The 19,358-nt window shown below is 44.2% G+C and overlaps 2 protein-coding genes across 8 annotated transcripts in view; both read right to left on the bottom strand.

Moving 5' to 3' along the window:
• Positions 1-234: 234 nt before the first annotated feature.
• Positions 235-8,369, bottom strand: srsf7a (serine and arginine rich splicing factor 7a). 2 transcript variants are annotated; one of them, XR_013468391.1, is made up of 9 exons: positions 8,111-8,360; positions 6,636-6,869; positions 5,037-5,213; positions 4,795-4,893; positions 4,584-4,625; positions 4,301-4,345; positions 3,723-3,821; positions 1,950-2,466; positions 235-977 (listed from the first exon to the last, which is right to left on the bottom strand). XR_013468391.1 is itself a non-coding variant. In XM_040179955.2 (8 exons), the coding sequence occupies exons 2-8, from the start codon at positions 6,857-6,859 to the stop codon at positions 926-928; spliced, it is 738 nt and encodes a 245-aa protein (XP_040035889.1). In that variant the 5' UTR covers positions 6,860-6,869; positions 8,111-8,369; the 3' UTR covers positions 235-925. The 2 variants fall into 2 exon arrangements, 1 of the variants encoding a protein (XP_040035889.1); XM_040179955.2 differs by lacking the exon at positions 1,950-2,466 and having other exon boundaries at positions 8,111-8,369.
• Positions 8,370-9,429: 1,060 nt separating this feature from the next.
• The window catches only part of LOC120821401 (sodium/calcium exchanger 2), a 125,087-nt gene continuing 115,158 nt past the window's right edge, over positions 9,430-19,358 (bottom strand). For all 6 annotated transcript variants that reach the window (XM_040179898.2, XM_040179917.2, XM_078106520.1 and 3 more), the window contains 4 exons: positions 19,099-19,223; positions 16,662-16,761; positions 14,646-14,921; positions 9,430-13,241 (listed from right to left, as the gene is read on the bottom strand). In XM_040179898.2, the coding sequence (XP_040035832.2) occupies positions 12,865-13,241; positions 14,646-14,921; positions 16,662-16,761; positions 19,099-19,223 (878 nt within the window). In that variant the 3' untranslated portion in view covers positions 9,430-12,864. The remainder of the gene's footprint in view (positions 13,242-14,645; positions 14,922-16,661; positions 16,762-19,098; positions 19,224-19,358) is intronic.

Below are 19,358 nucleotides of genomic sequence, written 5' to 3'. Positions count from 1 at the left end.
GTTTTGAGTTGAAATCAAATGAAGGACACTTTTATGGACTAAAACTGCCACCAAGAACATGTATTGAGTTATTAATGTCATTAGCACACCTGATGCTTTTTACATGAAGATTAAAATATGTATATTAAGTACACCTCTATAAAAACATGCAACTAAACTACTTTCTTAAAAAAATAAAGGCAAATAAAACTTGAGGGAAACAAAAAAAAAAAAAAAAAAAAAAAAAGAGTAAGGTATGTTGAAGAGGTTTATTGAAAAATAAAACTGCCACTGTCTTAACATACAAGCCAGGAACATGACTGTTAAAGCAGTCCTTACAGAAATCCAACTTCAGCACTGTTACTGTGTAATATCTTAAAATTAAAAATACACTGGAACAAATGGGAGATCAACACATGGGAGAAATCTATTCAGCACAATGTGAACAGGTTCCTGAAGGGGCAGTGCAACACAGAAACAACAAACGGTAGGAATGTGACATTTAATGTAAAGGCATGCGGGTCAGCAGCGACTTTTAACAGCATCGGAACTCAATTCAATTGGAGCGCGGGAGAAAAAAAGAAGCAGATTCTCAATGGGGGAACCGCACGGACTGGTCCCTTCTTTTCACCGGAAGTTTGCTGTCCAAGCCGCTCTAACCGCTGCCAAAAATTAACGGCCACGGTGGTGAGCATTGCAAAGAAAGATGAGACATGCAGAGGCAGAAAAACACAACAGAAATTACTTTTTGTCTGCTGTACTGACTAAATCTTCAACAATCTGAGGCTGCACAAGGACTAGTCTTGGGGGAAAAAAATGTAACTACAGAAAATAAAATCTGACTAGACGGACAAGTATAAAAGAAGAAAACTTTGCTGTAGGGCTGTAAAAGCAGACCGGGGGGACAGGGGGGGGTCTGTCTGTTAAACTAACTAGTCTTCTTCGCTCAGGTGTCTGCTGGCGTCGGACTTCGGTGTTGACTTGCTGAACGGGAGCGACTGAAACAGAAAGGGAGAGGGGTTAGTTTGCCGCAGGGGAGGATGGAACACACACACACAAACATTACACTAAACATCTTAACACAGCGTACACCTTTTAAGAAAGTTCCTGACTGGATCAAGCTCCTTTGGTGTCTCTAAACAAAAAGGTTCATGTGAAGAACCGGTGATCTAAAAATGGGTCTAACAGCAACTAATCTTCAAAGTAAAAGCCCTGCGGCAAAAGACTAAATACAATACAGAATCCCTGAGGGCCATTCAGATAACTGAAACAGGTATTTTCTCCTGCGACTATAACAGATGGTTAGCGTAGTTACAGCTCTGAGGAGATGGTTACAACTTATTCCTTCTGTGTTTACACCACTCTATTTAAAAGCCACCATTATTATCATAAAGTTTAAGTGATACAAGAAAGTACAGTGGACACTTCTTAAACGGTAATCAGATCCATCCACCTTGATTTGGTTCACAAATGGGTGATTGTTAAATTGTTTTTTCTTCACCACCTAATTGACAGTCAATATTTATTCATTTATTTTTAAGTTAGGCATCAACTTTAGCCATAGAGCCTTATTAGCAACCACAACGGTTTCTATACTTGTGCAGACTGCAGAACGCAGCCTGAGGAAAACAAACTGTCAAATGTAAAAGGACTTCTTGGTTATTTGCAAATGATGCAGACAGCCTCTGCATAGCGAGTGTTCTGATCCAACATAAGCAGTTTCCACTGTACTGAGATGGTAAAACGGCCTAGAATGGTAATGATGTAGCAAACATGTATAGCAAAAGAATACATCTGACAAAGCCTCCTCAGAGATAGCAATCAAAATATCTCTCTCACACACACACGCGCACACACACACACACACACACACACACGCACACACACACACACTCCCAGAAATACATCAACCCTGTGCATTATCTTTCACTATGAACATGAGCTTGTCAGGGCGTTTGATTTTTGGTTACCTTTGGAGACAGTGGCAGAAACAACAAGTACAGAGAAGCGAAGGATGAAAGGACTGTAGGACGGATGACTACAACTTGGAGAGACACTGCGCTGCGAAGGCTCTTGAAGACTGATCTCTCGTCAGCTCTCTCTCACTTTCAGAAGCTAAGACAGAGGCCGAAGAACTCTGGTAGGTAGGGGGTCTGGTAGGTAGGTAATGGATTTTAAACGGAGGTGGTCGGTTCTGATCTGTGTGGGTCGGCCCTCTGGTACGTCTGACGGCTGGCTGGTGACCCGAGTAGAGCTACTGTGTGCGTCTGAGCGTCGGTCGAACAGACGGGGTCGCCCATTCACTGTGTGGGAGGGTTCGGTCGGTAGGTCGACCTCTTTCTCGCTGTCTAACACCGGCTGCAGGCGAAGGCTGATCTCAGGTCAGCGCTTAGTCACCCTCCCGCAGGACGTGCACACCGCCAGCTGGCAGACCCTGGGCCTGGTGTCAGCTGTGGTGTCTGTGCAGTGCTCAGCTCCCACCACACGCTTTAAAGAAAATATGAAAAATAAACAAAACTGTGCTGCAAAGATGCTTAACTTTTCTGTCAACTAATGACTCTCTGGATAGTTCACTTCATTTAGCCAAAATTCAGGAGAGGGAATTTGAATTTAAGAAAAAGGCAAAAAAAAAAGCATTTACAATACTAACTCTGACGAGGGCTGGGCGATATGGCCGAAAGTCTATGCAGATGAAGTTTGTTTATTACAGATAAAGTATGCTGGTAAGAAAGGAGTAGAAAATGTTGAAATTTTATGAAAAAACTTTCTATACTGTGTGAAAATAAAATATGAATCTAAAGAACGGAGTATATTTTCATTACAGTAAAAAGTTAAAATAATTGGATAATAAAATGTCCAACTATACAAAGATCAACGTTTAATCAAATTATTTCATCCAGTATGTGCTTGTTATTATCAATTTAAACAATATTATTGCAATAAAAAAAATCAATGGTCTTGCTGAATTATCGCCCAGCCCTACTTAAGACAGTTTTTATTAAACACTCGTCAAACCGATGAATACAATTGTCCCTCTTGCTTTGTCGGCTGTGAGATCTTTTTCCTGTAGAAAAAAAGCTACATCCATTGTGGGTGAGATCAAAAAGGAAAAAGGTACAGAGGATAATGGTGCATCTCACTGGATTGTAGCTGCTAACATGCTCAACAGTTCATAAACTGGGTGTCCGTCGCATGCTCCGTTTCCCAAATCGATTAAGACCGATAAAAGAGACCCGCCGTGGTAAATGGCGTAGAGTCGCTTCGAGGTGGAGAAGGAAGCACACGACAGAGGTCTAATCTTTCATCTACTCATTACTTCTCTACACCCGACAGAGGGTTGGGGTCACTGTCCTCCACCCCTCCTCCACTCTGCTGCTGTCCAGCGGCAGAGGCAGGAGACGCAGATCTCTCGGCGTCGAAGGGCTCTCGCTGCTTGTCCGTCTCGCCGTCGAGGGGCAGTTGACTGGTGGCAGCATGGCGCTCTCGGGTGGAAGAAGGGTCTATTCGAAACTCATTAGCTGCCTAGGATGGGGCACCTACTTCGGTTAACAACTTAAGTGACCCTCTCCTGGAATGGGAACACAGCTGTGGTCTGAACTCTGATCTGTAAGAAGTCTAGGGTGGATGATCTACACCTCACTAGAGCTTCTAAAATGTATTCGTAAAGATCCACAACAGCTGGCAGGACTAAGCTCTAAAAATGGTTAACTCAGTCAACAAGAGATGTGCAGAACAGGGTTTACCTGCTCTTCTTGTGATTGGCCGCCGGGGATCGTGATCGAGAGCGGGATGCGGAACGCCTTCTGGGCGCAGAGGCGGACCGAGACCGAGACCTAGAGCGACTGGAGGAGAAGAAGAAAACGTTTACGTGCTTCACTATTGGATGAGGAACATGGAATTATGCCTGCACAGAGATGAACATATTTGCAAACCTAAACGGTGAAGGGTGGTGTCTGTATTGCTCGAGCTTGCAGACGTGCTCCCAAGACCCCCCAAAATCAACGTGTAGTCCGTTATGGGTTGATCCCACATTGTGCAGGGAAGGTCTTAAGAGTGTTGCAGTATAAGGAGATCTTATAGTAGAGCTCTGGAAACTACATTCCTCTTCAGAAAACATTTTGTCACTATCCTTTCGATTGGGGTCAATAAGTCAAAATTCTTTGGTACAGTGTTATTTCTTATTTCTTCACAGTGAAACAATTTGCTTCTGTTTTTTCCGCTTTGGGGTTAAACTCTCTGCAGCCTGCAGTGCGGAAGCTTAGACCACAGCATCGTTGATACCACAGTACCAGCAGATACCACGACGGCGCACAAAACCTACCTTCTCACTGGAGTCCTGGACTTGGAGCGGGCCGGGGAGCCAGACCTATTGTTGCAGGAGGCAAAGTGGATTTAATGACAGCTCATTTAGGTACCCAAGTGAGGGTGAAAATCAAAAATAATCACAGGTGCACTGCGCTGAATTCATCCCCGAGGGAAAGTTCCAATTATCAGTCCTGCAGAACCAAATGAACAACACTGATACATACAGCACGTCGCGAGCAAATCGAAAAGCACTGTACCACCGTATCAGTTACTTTCAGATCATCTACTTGCATTCTTACCTGCTTCTGCGTCTGGAATAGGATGGAGATCGACGACGGCTCCTGAGAAAAAAAGGAAAGACGTTATGTTGACCTGACTCCCATTAATAGACCAAAATAATAACATGTTACAAATGATATACTGGTTGTGTCCCCTGTAGCACACCTGCCTTTGGTTTGAAACATTTCAGCCCAAAATCCTCAGAGCCTCTACATTTCGGTGCAGACTTACCGGCTTTGGCTGCGGCTGCGAGAGCGAGAATGATAACGGCGTCCGCGGGACCTGGACCTGGACCTAGACCTAGACCGAGAGCGGGAGCGAGAGCGAGACCTGTAGCGGAAACATACAAACACCCATTATCCTCCTCTGTCGTTTGATGGGATAAGAAGGCAAAACACATTTGCATCAGCGCAACACTACGTTTTCAACTTGCATCGCTTCCGCCACGTGCAAAGCGCACCGTATCCCCTCACCTGCTGCGACGGCCTCCTCGCTTGCTAAAGCGGTAGCAGTCGTAAGCATAGTGGCCGCGGTCCCCACACTGGTAACACCGGTCGGTGGGGTCGAACTGCCGCCGGCTGGGGCGTCCACGACCCTTCCTGGAGAGGCCAGTAGACAACTCCACTCGAACACGTGATCCACAGAGGAGCCTGAGGAGGAGGAAGTGTCAGTATGGGAGGCTGCAGGGACAGAAACCCTCAAAAATGTTAGGACGTCATCTTCTAGTGTCCTGCAGTATTTGTGTTCCTTTTTGTCCGTTATGAAAAGCGATGGTTAACCAAACCAATTCCAAAAAACAGACAGGAGACCCAGTACAGCAGTGAAGATTTTAAATCAGCCAACAGAACTCCCTGGGCCCCGTTCCTTAGACTTGGCTAACTAAGTTAGCCAGATCATTTTCATGATCAGATTAGTCAGGCCTTTTGGTTCCACAAAACAAGTTTGGTAAAATCACCATAGCAACATATCCATCAACTTGAACCTGCTCCACAGCAGGCTGACTTAAGTTGAGGGATCCCGTTGATGGATACTAGTTAGTTTAGCATTTTATAGGGAGTTTGTAGAGATTGCCAAGATCCGTTATCACGTGATAACTTGTTATACGAGCGCCATCAATTCTGCCGACAAGGAATCTTTTATTTACAAGACCGTCTTAAGCCGCACAGGGTGAACACCACGCGCTGCAGCCGAGCATTCACAGTCTATGTACATTTTTCTAGAGCGTCGATGATGCATACGGGACAGCCTAGAATTTATTTGGAGCTTTAGAAACTTCTGGATGTTCCGTGTATCAAATGACTGAATTTCTGATAATGAAATTCGCATACACTCTCAACTCCTAGTCCAATATAGTTATCTACACACAGTACATATATCCTCAGTATTAATTTGTATCATTGACATACTGTACTTATTCTGAAAGTTGATAATTCGCTAGCAAGATCTCATTGGATGATGCATTCCACGAAGCCTACTACCAACAGCGTTGCATGCGCGGTTATCCCAATTACTGAAGTCAGGTTCGAATTAATGATTGTTTAAGCACATTGGAGTTCATAAGCTGATGCTTATGAGGAACCAAGATAGCCTGCCTTCAACCATCGGGTTCATTTGGGCTGGTTAATAGGACATTTGATCGACTTAGTTGAACCAGGTACGAGGAACCTGGCCCTAGCGCTGCCTCGATCGGTCAGCTTGTAGTTGTTATTGTGTGACTTGGTAGAGTGATGGCTGGGAAGAAAGATTAAACGGCTTCAGTTCCCCATCCGTCTTATATCGAGGCAAAGCAGTGAGAATACTGTATTATAAATTGCCCACTTTGACATTGGTACATTTTTTACCTTGAAAACCACACTCTAGTGAAGGTAACACACTGACAATGGCTAAGTACTTCATACAAGCACACTTGAAACATACAAATGGTCTCTTCAAGAGCTACACACTTTTGTAAATTATACAGCAGTTGGGTCACTTAAAGAATAAATACAAAAATTGTTAAAATCTTTTGAGTTATTCAATTTGATTGAAGAACAAATCAATAGGACTACCGATCTTTCAGGAGGTCTACTTACTTTCCATCCATGCCTTTCACTGCATCTTCTGCATCTCTGGGGTCCTCAAACTCCACAAACGCAAACCCAGGCGGGTTCCTGGCCACCCAGACGGTCCTCAGTGGGCCGTAATAACTGAACGCTCGCTCCAGCTCCCCCTTGGCGGCCCCGTTGCCCAAGTCTCCGACGTAGACTTTACAGTCGGTGGCCCGTGAAGAGCTACGGGAGGATGAATGGTGCGACATTGCTCCTTTCCTGTTTTGGAAAAGGTGCACAAGTTATAATTTACCCATTTAGTCTCCATTTTGAAAATTAACCTGTTCGGTCAATATATCAAACAAATTAGAAATCCTTTGGTATTAGAACAGAAAAAAGATTTGCATGTGACATGTTAACAAATTCAATCATATTTCAATTCAATAATCTGTGCCCCATGGGCCACCTTCATCTTTAAAAACTAATATATATAATATATATATGCAATATTTGTGCAATTCAGATACAGCTCATTTGGTCCAAATCCATTGCTACCCCCCCCCTTGTTATTGACAAATTTATTTACAAATAAGTGTTTCTCACGGGACAACAACAGACTGAGACACTATCTTTTAGATGTTGATGCACTGCTGTAAGGTTGGATTAAATTAGCCACCAGGAGACAAGTTCTTTAAATGCTAATAAGGCACTAGTGCAGCAGCAATATAAATGTAACTGCAGTCTATACTTATTTAAAAAAGCATTAGCTAATAATATTTTTACTTCAGTACGGTCTGGAAAGAGGAGTTTGGCTTTCAGTGGGGTATTTTCATAATTAATGATGCATTTACAACATGTAATAAATGATGTAAACACTCCTCCCACCACTGCAGCTGCTGTTGAGGGGCTAGAAAACATCTGAAGTGGTCACGTGAGCTCAGCAGGTACAACCGCGTCACACGCACGATTGTTATCGCGCCACGCACGAGCCTCCTGGACCGCTTTCAAATAAAGCATTAGATCAGCGGTGTCCACTGTGTCTATAAAGATGGCTGATCAGGCGCTGTACGGTCTGTTATCGTTAAGTGCAATGCCCTGCATTAGCCCTCTATCTACCGTTAACTGGTAGATAGAGGGAAATTATTTATTAACTGGCCACTGTTCATTGGGGCCGATGAGAAAACTTAAATTAACTAAGCACGAATGCAACACGGTATCCAATTACAATTAAGACAAAATGTGCACTGATGTGCGTGGATTAGTCATTGCCGCGTTAGCTTGCTTTACCCACAGTCCGCAGGGGCCACTTCTATCTCACCAGCCGTTCACCGAATTAACGGTAATTCCTTAATATAGGAAATAATATTTTCTCGTAGAAGTAGTCGAATTAAATACCCAATATACTGCATGCACGTGAACATGCATTTAAGTGGTTTTACATTGTCAATTTGCCGAAGGCCTCACTCTCCGCCATCTCAAAAACAATGGCGACTACACGCGTTAACGTTAGCTAACGTTACCTTCTCTCGTCGTTCCGGTGATTACCGAGTCAGCTCCAGGAAGGGAGGAAATGCAGCCGCCTCGAACAGAAACCCGAGGTGGTTTTAACTGATTTACGATTCTTTCTTTCTCAAAATTGCCACTCTCGTGGACATTAGCGTGTTTTACACATGCCTGTCCCACAGGTTGGCCGGGTTAACGACTGGAAACGGAACACAGGCGAAGACAGCCCCGCGAATGTAATGGCGTCACATCCGCATCTGCGCACTTAAAAAAATCACCACCTCCGGTATATATTTTCAAAATACAGTAACCAAACTGGCTGAAGCTACGAGTATTTTGGATTTCTTTTTAATTACAGGATTTAGTTATATCCCACCATTGTAAACCCCCAAAACATTATTCAGTAAGAATAATGAAGAAGAACAGAATGACTGATTATTAGTATTAAAATAAACACCAAAGTAAACAGTGACCACTAGAGTAGTAAACATGTAAATACACTATTATTAGATCTATTATTAACAACTATACAATGCATCCAATATCTTAATAATATACTATCAAAGAACGTGATTGTGTTGTTTCTTAGTCTGAAAACTTCTTACGAATGACTGTTTCCAAATCAGATCAGATTGTATCAGTCTGGTCACTTTATTTTGAAACGGTAAACCAATATCTCCTGTGGAACTCAAGAGCTCATAGAACAAAGGTTAAGGGGCTGCAGTAGTTTTTTAAAGGTGGGGTTCTACTCTATTGGTTCTACTTTACTCTATTGGAAGATGGTTTTGGTGAAACGAAAACATCCAAATACACATTTAGGTGTTTATTTGACTATTTCTCTGTTTGTAGCTACTGTGATCCTGACACTACTTTCTAAATTTCCCCGTATACACATCATAATAAACAACAGGGGAATCTTTTTTAATTATTGTACACTTCCCATCTGTCTTCAAATATATGACATTCAATCCATTCTCACTCTGAGCTAGAAAGCTAGATGAAGGTTGTCATAAAACACTTTGTTCAAATATCATTCACAGGTTGATGAATGGTACATTTCAGCTCTAAAAACATGGCCAAATTCTTAGTATTGTTATGATTGGGAGGTTATGTGGTGACTATGAAAGATAACATTACGTGTAGAAAAGGTTGAGAGTCAAAGGTTGATATCCTGATCATTCTTCTGGGAGTTCTGCTCATCCCATTTCCAATGCTAAATTTACTTTGCTTGATGTACATTTTTATTTTTAGTGCTTTCTCTAAAATGTTTTGAATCTGCGTCTAAAGAGGGCCCTTGTCTCATTCAGTGCAAAAATAATGACTCAGACACATTACGCCTCGAAAATAAATAAACTATATTCAAATAAGGTAAATTTCATTTAACTAAAGACCTCAATTTCCTTTCGGTAACACATTACACCTCATGCCATGTTCTAAAAAACAAGTTTTTTCAGCATTTCATTAAAAAAAACTTAAATTTCATCGTCAAGTTCATACATTTATTACAGTATTGAATATATGTTGAGGTCTATCACATGACATTGTAGTAACTTAGTCGTTATTTCCCTACAAAGGTTCAGGCAGAGAGAGGGAGACATTATCATCATCACAAGAAAAAACTGCACAGGGGGACACATTGAAGAGCAAGACCTGGGAGGGAGTGAATGGGAGACAGAAAAGAAGAAGAAGAAGAAGAAGAAGAAGAAGAAGAAGAAGAAGAAGAAGAAGAAGAAGAAGAAGAAGAAGAAGAAGAAGAAGAAGGACAAGAAGAAGAAGACATCAGCGCGGGGGAAGACGAAAGGAGGCAAGGAAGAAGGACAAGGCGGAGAAGAAGAAGACAACAGAGCAGGAGAAGTAGGACAAGGAGTAGGAAAAAGAACAAGAAGGAGGAGGAGAAGAAGGAGAAGAAGAAGAAGGGGACACTAACACAGACATAGAAATATTTTACACCCAAAAACAAAAACAGATGAGCCGGAATTTTTACCGGTTGCAAACATGGCAAGACCCAACAGAGCAGAGGTTTCGTATCTAAAGAGCAGCTGACACTGACTCCATTAGCCAACATATCTGGATGGAGCCACCTGCTCTTTTCCATCTCACAGAGCCTCTGGTGTTTGGGATTCACACTGTGGGGCATTAACCCCGCGGGTAAACTGAATGCCTACAGCAGGCGTCCATCACAGTAGACCATGCTACTAACACACGTACACGGAGGGCTGGGGGGATTCAACATGCATCTTGCAGAAGGACACAGATGGGGGAGGCAAACACTAACGCACACTTGGGGGAGGAGGAGATCCTAGATGGGGAGGCATCACATCTAGCTACAGAACAGCAAGGGGCCGAAGCCGGACAGTTCATGGAAAACAGTCCAGACAGTGTGCTGTTTTCGGGGGCGGAGCCACACCTGCTGGGACGATGCCAGGTACACACTCTGACATCATCACCCAGTCAACACAACAGTTTTGCGCGTGTGTGTGTGTGTGTGTGAGATGTGTGTACTCTTGGTCCCATCGGGTGGTTCAGTGAGTAGACTACAGTTAGGCCACTGTTACAACCTCACCTACTCCGCGGCCAACATTAACATCTACAGAGAGTTATTCTTCTACACTGGTTGCTCATGTAAACATGCTAATACACTCAACAAAAAAATAAAATGATCCTCAGAGAGAACCGAACGAAGAACCGAACAAAAAAACGAACGAAGAAATGGGCATTGGCGGATTGACAGCGGACACGGGCGCAGAAAAAAAGGGTGTAAACTGACCTCTGAGAGTCCTAAAAAGCGAACTAGAACACGTAACTGTTTTCCGTGTTGCACATCGACACCGCCCTCAACTTGGGCACAGCTTCCTCCTACATACTCATACCTCTTCTCGTGAATACACATATCTACATAATTAGCATGAGTGACAAAGAGAAACGCAATAGAGTGTAGAGAGTTTCACTACATCATTTCAGCGGTTCAGAGGAAAACTTCATCGCTCAAATGTATCAAAATCTAATCTAATGTAATCTACATTTCCCGGTGTCTAGATTGATACGACTCTAAACCGTATACAAAAAAATCTGCCTTGGCTGTATCTGCAAGTAAAATATACAAAGTCTGCTTTAGAAAGTTTTACAGTATAGTTAGTGATGGGTAAAGCAAATAGACTATTTCCAATAATATTATACAGCGCCTGTTTGTTTGTGGGTGAAAACGATAGAAATGTAAGGTGACTGGTATAGAACATTGACTGCGATGCGAATGAATCTTTCTCCTGCAGAAGGATGCCGGTTCTCAACGCTGTTTTGCGACTGTTTTTATTTAAAACATTTAATTCACCCACTGACGTCTCAGGTTTATGTTAACAAGCTGAAGTACCCTGAAATGTAGGCGTTTCACAGCGGGTATGCAAGTTGATTTTTCACTTCTATTTAGCGGCCATCAGAAGCATGTGGACTTGTTTTGTTGGGCCGTGCAATACTGGGACACTACAGGCCCTGGAGGGCAGTGTTTCCCCATCGCCGTCTGTGCGCTGCTACTATGACTTCAATGACCCTTTGTTGACTGTAAACACAGACTGTAAACAAAGTCTGGAGAACGGTAGATAGACCTTAGTTTGTTGATTAGTTAAACAGTGTGCGCACTCTCCATGTAAACAGGGGACAATGTAAATCAGTCTGCTGAATAATTCAGACGGCTCATAGTTTTTTCGCCCACCTAACAGTTTGTCGACTAGAGATAAAACACAGCACGTTTTCGTCACACTAAAGTGCAGCTTTGTACAGCTGAAAGCTTGAATACTAGATTCATATTTAATTCAGAGTTTCTCCTCAAGGCATCGAATGGGGCCACTTTGAAGCGTCAGTGTGGTGTAGTCTTGGCTGTAGTCGGTTATACACGCAAATGCCAATGTCAGAACGGTGCCATGGTTTCCATGAAATCCTGTGACACAGCTGAGAGGATGCTGGAGAGATATGGCTCTTCAGAAATGTACATTTCACCAGTTTATTGAAATGATTTGTTTGGTCAGCTGAGCAAATATACTAGTATGTTGGCACTAAAATCCTCCCATGCCGTCTGCACATTGTTAATTGATGGGGCTTTCCAGCCTCTGTGTGCATTTAAAAAAAAAAAACGACTCCCCTTTTTCTTTTTAAGTGGGTTTTCTGTACATGACAGTACACTAAACTCTCTATATACAAACAAGTACACTGGTTTTTAAATTATTTACAGCGTGTGTGGAGAACCGCCTTCATCTAAACGGTGTACTAGACGAGCACCACCTTATGAGAACCTCCTGTAGTAAACAAGCTCAATGTTGTTGTAAACATTCCACTCCATTTTTTGTCATTTCTTTTTTGTTGTCCACACAGCGCTCCGCCTCCCACGGGAGAGACTTGAACACTCACGGGTAAAGACGGCGAAACAGAGGAGCGCCTCGGTCTCCTTCCACCGCGACTCGGATAGATGCATTTAGTTATTCCGGCGTGCGCCGCTTACTGCCGGCAGCTCCCATGTGCGACCTCTAAAATCTTAACTTCACAAGCGATCCCTTTGCTTCATGCCTCTGTCACCTTTGCCCCAGTAACCCTCACTAACACTTCCTCTCGCGCCGTTGTCATAGAGCTTGTGTTTTGACGTATAGTGTGTGTATGAACATGTAGTATCTGAGTGTCCCCGCGTCAAAGAGCAGTAATCCCTTTATGACTGCGTGTTTCATGTGTTGAAGTATATGTGTGTGTTGCTGTGCAATGTTGTTGCGTAAACTTCTCCCGTTTTTCTTTAAAAGCCAGTGATGTGGCAGTAGGCTTCCAGGCTGGAGAAGAGGATGTAGAGGAACCACAGGCCCAGGAACAGCAGGCTGGTGACCAGGCGCGCCCTCCTCGGGCCGCCGAGCTCGCCGCCGATGGACGGCCGGCGCCTGAACATCAGCACGCCCATGCAGATGAAAGCGAAAATGGTGAAGAGCGTGACGGAGAAGGCCAGCGAGCCCGGGTCCACCTTGAACTCCTTCCCCAAGGCCCACCAGTAGATGGCGGCCACCGACCACGCCACGCCGATGCCCAGGAACACGTTGACGGCGTTGCTGCCGGTGACGTTGCCGATGGACGCGTCGGCGTGCTGGTCCTGCATGGCGGCTACTTTGCTGGCAAACGTGTCTGAAAAAGAGCGAAAGAGGTAGGTGGGGGGGGGGTTATATACCGTATTTTCCGCACTATGAAGCGCACCGGATTATAAGGCGCACCTTCAACGAATTACCTATTTTAGACCATTTTTCATATATATGGGATTATAAAGCGCATCAAATCCTGCAGTCAAACGTTTCACGTAGGGGCGGGTGGATGGGGGGGATGTGGGGAGGTGGAGACGGTGCTTTCAGGGTCCGATCTGTGCTGCGAGGTGCGTCCGCTCCCGCCGCCCCCCTCGCCATCCACACCTTAAATCTTCGGCTGCTTTTAGAATAACTTATTTTCCCCGTTACGATGGTTCAGCTACTGTAGAGAAAAGGGCGCCGTCTCTCGCTCTTTAATCTCATGAAGTGCTCGGCGAGAACGACAGCTTTGTTTCTCCGACGCGCCCTGAAACAAGCTCCATATCTCACGCGCTTGAGCGCCGCTCAGCATCTCGCCGTCGTAGACCGAGCTTTGTCATGTTTGGCAGAGCGCCTTGAGCGCCGTGTGCAACCAATATGGATCAACCGATTAACCAATTGATCCATATATAAGGTGTTCCGGATTATAAGGCACTGTCGTTTTTTGAGAAAATGTAAAACTTTTAAGTGCGCCTTATAGTGCGGAAAATACGGTACGTTTCTTTCATAGCAACAGGAAATGGATCGCTTACACCTCCAACTGTAACACACTATAAGGAGATGTAAATGGTCCAAAACCTGGACGTGGTTTTGGTTATGGTTTTGTGCGGGGAGCCAAAATCCAAACGCCATACGTTCCCACCTTGACGCCAATGAAAAGCTTTTGAGAAACGAGACACTTGGATCTGCCTCGGTTTGCTGATGGGCGCTGCAAGATGACCACTTTCACATGTAAATCTAATCCCGTTTCTGCGTCCTTTTATCTTGTTCATTAATCTCGTACGCTGTCCTCAACCAGCATTACTGTTGTTTTGCAGAGGCTACAGTCGAGTGACGATGTGGCATTACGTGGAACTCTACGACCTGATCGATCCATCGGTACTAACCACTGCGGTGCTAGCTCAGCAGCGAATGGGGCGTTAGGCTGAACCTGGTCAGGGCAAACGGGCATGACCCTTTGTCAACGTGCGCCCTTGACATCTCCCCACAAGATATGTGAAAATGGGCTCTATGGGTTCCTGAGAGCCTCCCTTTTACAGACACTTTAGGATAATGCGTCTAGCATGGGTTATCTCTGCATGCTGGGGTCCCTGAGCAGTCCTGGAATTGCATAAATTGGATATAACTGAAGCGTCGTACCAAATAGTATTTATTCAAATATTCAAAGACGGGAGGGGAGGAGAAGAGGTTAATGTTCTGGTTCTCAAAGCATATGACCATCCACAGATTGTCACTCAACGTATTCCCTCACCTGGAATGGAGGTTCCCAGCGCCACAAACACCACGGCGGTCACGCTGTCCTTCAGCCCGATGGTGCAGCCGAAGTGCGACGCCAGGTCCCCGATGACGGCGGTGAGGAGGCCGATGGCGCTGATGGAGACCAAGAAGCAGGCCCAGCCGTTCCAGTACTCGGTGGGCGGGACGCAGGCGAACAGGACCTTCCAGAAGACGGTGACGAAATGCATGACGTAGTCGTAGCAGGACGGCAGGTGTTCCTCGCGACGGTCATCGTCGTCGTCGCCGTCACCTGAATGAGGGGTTGTGGCGGGGGGAGGAGAAATGTTCAGCGCCCATCGTGGAGGTGATTGGGGTTAGTGACAAGCTTGTTTTTTGGGCTCTGCAACGGAAATGGCATACTATAGCAATATTTCACACAAAAAACCTCACGTTGTTCCCAAAGCACGACGCTGGCTGGATTCGAATTGTCAAAAAATTCCCTCCTAACGTCTATTCCTGACCACTATTCCATGACCTGTGTGGAAAATGTCATGGGGTCAAGGAAAGACGGTCAGGAGATTTCATGAGGATTTAGGAAAAGAAAACAGTGGTGTTTAGAGAATCAAAGAAGCATCGTAGACGCCTTCGTCCATGTGTTGTTACAGTGCTGAGTGATGCAGATGACATAAAACAACCAGGTTCAAAGCACTACTTTATAAACAAGGCTGCAATACCACTGAATTATGCCAAAGGTTACTTACATGATCTGCGTTTCTCCGTCATGATTGTTAGTTCTTGCGAACGGCCAAATGATACGTCACTATTTAAATATTGCCGCCACACCGAATTGTGGGAGGGACTTATCTCCTTTCCTTTCGTGAAGGTTGGTCCAGTGGTTCCTTTGCTAAAGGAGATAAGTAGGGAAGCATTGATGCTCCTTTTGCTTAGCATTAGGGAATTTAAACAGCTGGCCACTACTTCCTAATCCAATTTAACTGAATCAGCCGCTGTGTGCATTCGTATATTTGCTCGTGATGAGTACACAATAGTGATATTCTGGCTCGGTTCTGTCCTCCATATGGGGGACACTCGTCAACAAATGTGTGTCAATAAACTTGACAATGCTGGATTCTACTACTTCTATTCTACTTTAAAGTCAAAAACCTTTGAAAGTTGAGTAATTAATGTCTGCACTGGACTCTCACTTCCACTAGATGGTGGCCTTTCATTACACATCTGTTAGAGAATTTGAACTTAATCCATTTTTCCCTAATCCCACCCCTTCAACCCGAAGGCCGGTACCTCATATCTGCACTTATCAGCTTTATTAACTCCAAGGACAGTGCAACACTTTGTACGCTTTTCTCTTTAAATGTAAACTGTGAAAATACTCCAGTAGAAGTACAACTGCTGCATTCAAAATCTTATTTAGGTAAAAGTGTAAATGCAAAAGTCCTGCAGCTCCACCATCAAGGCCAGAAGTGGAGGAACTCTATAGGTATTGTGTGCAGTATAATTGAAGTTGAATTTGTTTAATAAGTAGCATACAATTTACTAAAAAAAAGACCTCAAATAAACCACAGGTGCCGTGGGTTTGTACTTTAAAAAGTGCAGTATTTAGGATTTGACGGCATTGGCTGCAATCAACTAAAACTTCAAAATCTAAATGTGCCTCAGAGGGCTTTTTAACACTAAGAGACAGATGTGGTTAAATACTCGTGCAGTCATCAGGTAGGCGGCAGCCTACAAAATAAAAGGCTTGTGACGTGCTTTCATTGTAATGCTACACTGGGCATGAGCCAAAATAAGCAAGGAAAGGGGTGTGGCTCATTCTATGTTCATACTGCAGAGGAACAGAAGTAACAAAACATACAAGCATGGCCTGCTACTGTCCGCAGGATGCCTCTAACGTGTTGCTGAGGTGTGTTGGCGTGGTCTTGAAATAGCAGTGGGAACTGGGTAAAAACAATCCATACAATCGGTCGACAGCTGTTTTAATACATCTACTTATGCACACACACACACACACACACACACAGAGGGAGCTCACCTGCACTGACAGTGACCGCCTCTACAAACTGCTCCCTCCAGGAGTGCGTGCCGATCACCAGCGCCAGGTTGGTCTTCTTAATGAGCTTGTCCACGGTGCTCTGCGAATCAGGGCAACAAAACACACGTCATTGGCAAAATAATTGCGGTCATTGTCAGTGGTCACTCAGCTTGTTAGCTGTGCTGGGCGCAGAGCAGGAGGAGGGGCTGTCCTCATGCAGGAAAGACAGTTAGTCTTGCTGTCACCAACAAAACTGTAACTTTCTATTTGCTACTATCAGGGGCAACGCTGGGGCCTGAAATCCCCCTAAAAGCTCCCTAAGATTTTCTTCAGCCCCGCAAATTTTTATTTTGGGGATGCCATTAAATTAAACTATTGTTTCTCACATGGATAAGTTCTTTATAACTGCTACATATTTACGCGCATTCTGGTGTGTATGTGTTTCAAATTCCAATCCAATACCCTATCATCGTACTTCACAATCTAAGGCCCGGGCACTAGGACCTTAGTTGTTAACGACTGTTACTTGATATTTGTATTTGCCTATGAGTCTGAAATTCTGTCTTGTGTCATCATATACTTCGGGGTAAAATAACTTTTCTTTCTCCGCTATGCGCGCTAACATGCCCCTTCCCTTGGGGCTAAGCCCCAAGGGAAGGGGCCCCCTTTTTGAATCCTAGAAACGCCTGTTTCTTCCATGATAACATCATCTATGATTTCCAACTGTGTTCCGGCGTCCCAACTTTATAATCGTCCACAATGACCTGGTACAGGAGGAGCAGACCTTGGCCTGGATTCCGGTACACCAGAACCCCAGAAAGGTTGAACCTTGCCGAGTCTTATCTTCACCAATAGCTGATTGTCTGTGGAATTGATACATAAGAGTCCCTCCTTTTGATCCTAAAGACTCGCCTCCCGTTTACAAAGAGATCTTTCTCCAGTGTAAAAAGAAAAAAACTTTCTTTGCCATACGAAATGACTCTGACGAAGAGAGAGCAAGATACATGTCAAGCTAATAACTATCAGTAAATCATAACAGACAAAGGCAATTGTAATATATGTTCGCAGGGGGTCTATTGACTCTCTAATTCAATAGAAGATGAGAATGATACATTTTGGAACTACGATAGGATGGCAGGCTCTCATTCATCTCCTTGGTTTGTGTGGTTTGCGCCTCCTTTTATGTCTCCCCTGCTTTAATTAGTTTGCAAAAAATCTTTGCTGCTCTTTTTTTAACTGGTTGAAAGTTAGAAACGTGTTTAATGCGTTTGTAGAACTCATTTGTATGTTATTTGGGGAAAGAACACAGGATGGCTTATTAGGTCCTAATAAAACACACACACACACACACACACACACAGTATGTTTTTCTAATGTATTTTTTAAAAATCTAGAAACACCTACGACTTCAGTTCCACACTGTGCATGAGCGCTGATGACAAAATCACTTGCAGTGCTGCCATTTAGAAAGACTGTAAAGCTAAAAACAATAACATACTTCCCTGAGTGCTGCTGGTAAAACTGCAATTTAGTTCCCAGAAAGCAAGACGCAAGAGAACTCACCTTAATTAAGAATCTGTCGTTTAACGTTTGAAACAAATGGATTTGAATTAGTGTGTTTAGTGCATTGAGACTTATTGCTACGCTCGTTTTACCGCCTGCTTTTATTTGCTTAATGTGCTGAGCCCAGTGCATGTTTTAAATAGTCGCACTGCTCGAGGTCCGCTGCCTTCGTCTTTGCTTCTTGGGACACTGAGGAGCACGAGGTGCTCGGTGGGAGGCCGGGAGGCCGACGGACCCGACATGCATCGATTTCTGCACGCTTCAAGCTATCTGCCGCATCGAGGGCAACTTGTGCTGCACTTTGAATAATTCAAACCTGTACTAGGCCGGCTCGCTGAGATGGTTAAGACCCGGGTTCACTAGTGTGTGAGGAAGTGCACTGGTGGATTATATAACACGCCCAGAGAAGCACAGCTCAGTCCTTTATGGCCACTCAATCAGTGCCTCTAAGCACAAACTACGCTGCGGGACACGAGTGTAAATATTACGCTTGAAGCTTTAAATATATCGGATGTTTAGTGCTGCAGGCTTCACAACCATAAGATCTTCCTTGAGGCGTCTTTTCTTTTTTTATGTTTAACTCCAATAAAACAAGAAGTAATAAACTTCTGATTGGGGAAATACGCAAATGATTGTGTAAAGCTTTAGTAGGCAGACTTTGTTATCTGCATCGCGTTAATGTCGAAATGACAAAAAAACCTCATGCATTTTAGGAGTAGTTGGATCAATTTTATTTCGATAAATATTTATACTTTTTCGGCTTCATTCTAATGCTTTGGATCACGCAGCCACCACTGCCACCATCAACGAGTCCTTCATACGTTTATCTTCAACACAAGACACAAAGAGGAACACGAATAAATAAATGCGGCACCTTGAACTCGTACGACTCCTCGATGACCACTTCCAGGCGGCTGTGCTCCCCCAGGATGGGTTTCCCCATCTCGGCTATCCTCCGGGCCTCCTCCTCCTCGGAGCTCATCTGCCCCTCCGCCCCCTCTGTGGGAGAGACGAGGAGCATCAGTGACGTCTCCCAATCGCTGTCACCAGTCGATTGTGATTCAGCGGTTTATTTAGAGTTATATACACAGACAGTGATTAGCTTACTGGACGCGTTGATAGCAACACAAGACG

The sequence above is a fragment of the Gasterosteus aculeatus genome, chromosome 1 (genome assembly GCF_964276395.1).
Source record: "Gasterosteus aculeatus chromosome 1, fGasAcu3.hap1.1, whole genome shotgun sequence".
Classification (NCBI taxonomy): domain Eukaryota; kingdom Metazoa; phylum Chordata; class Actinopteri; order Perciformes; family Gasterosteidae; genus Gasterosteus; species Gasterosteus aculeatus.
The sequence above is the reverse complement of the archived record's forward strand: the minus strand, read 5'-3'. Positions and strand labels throughout refer to the sequence as shown.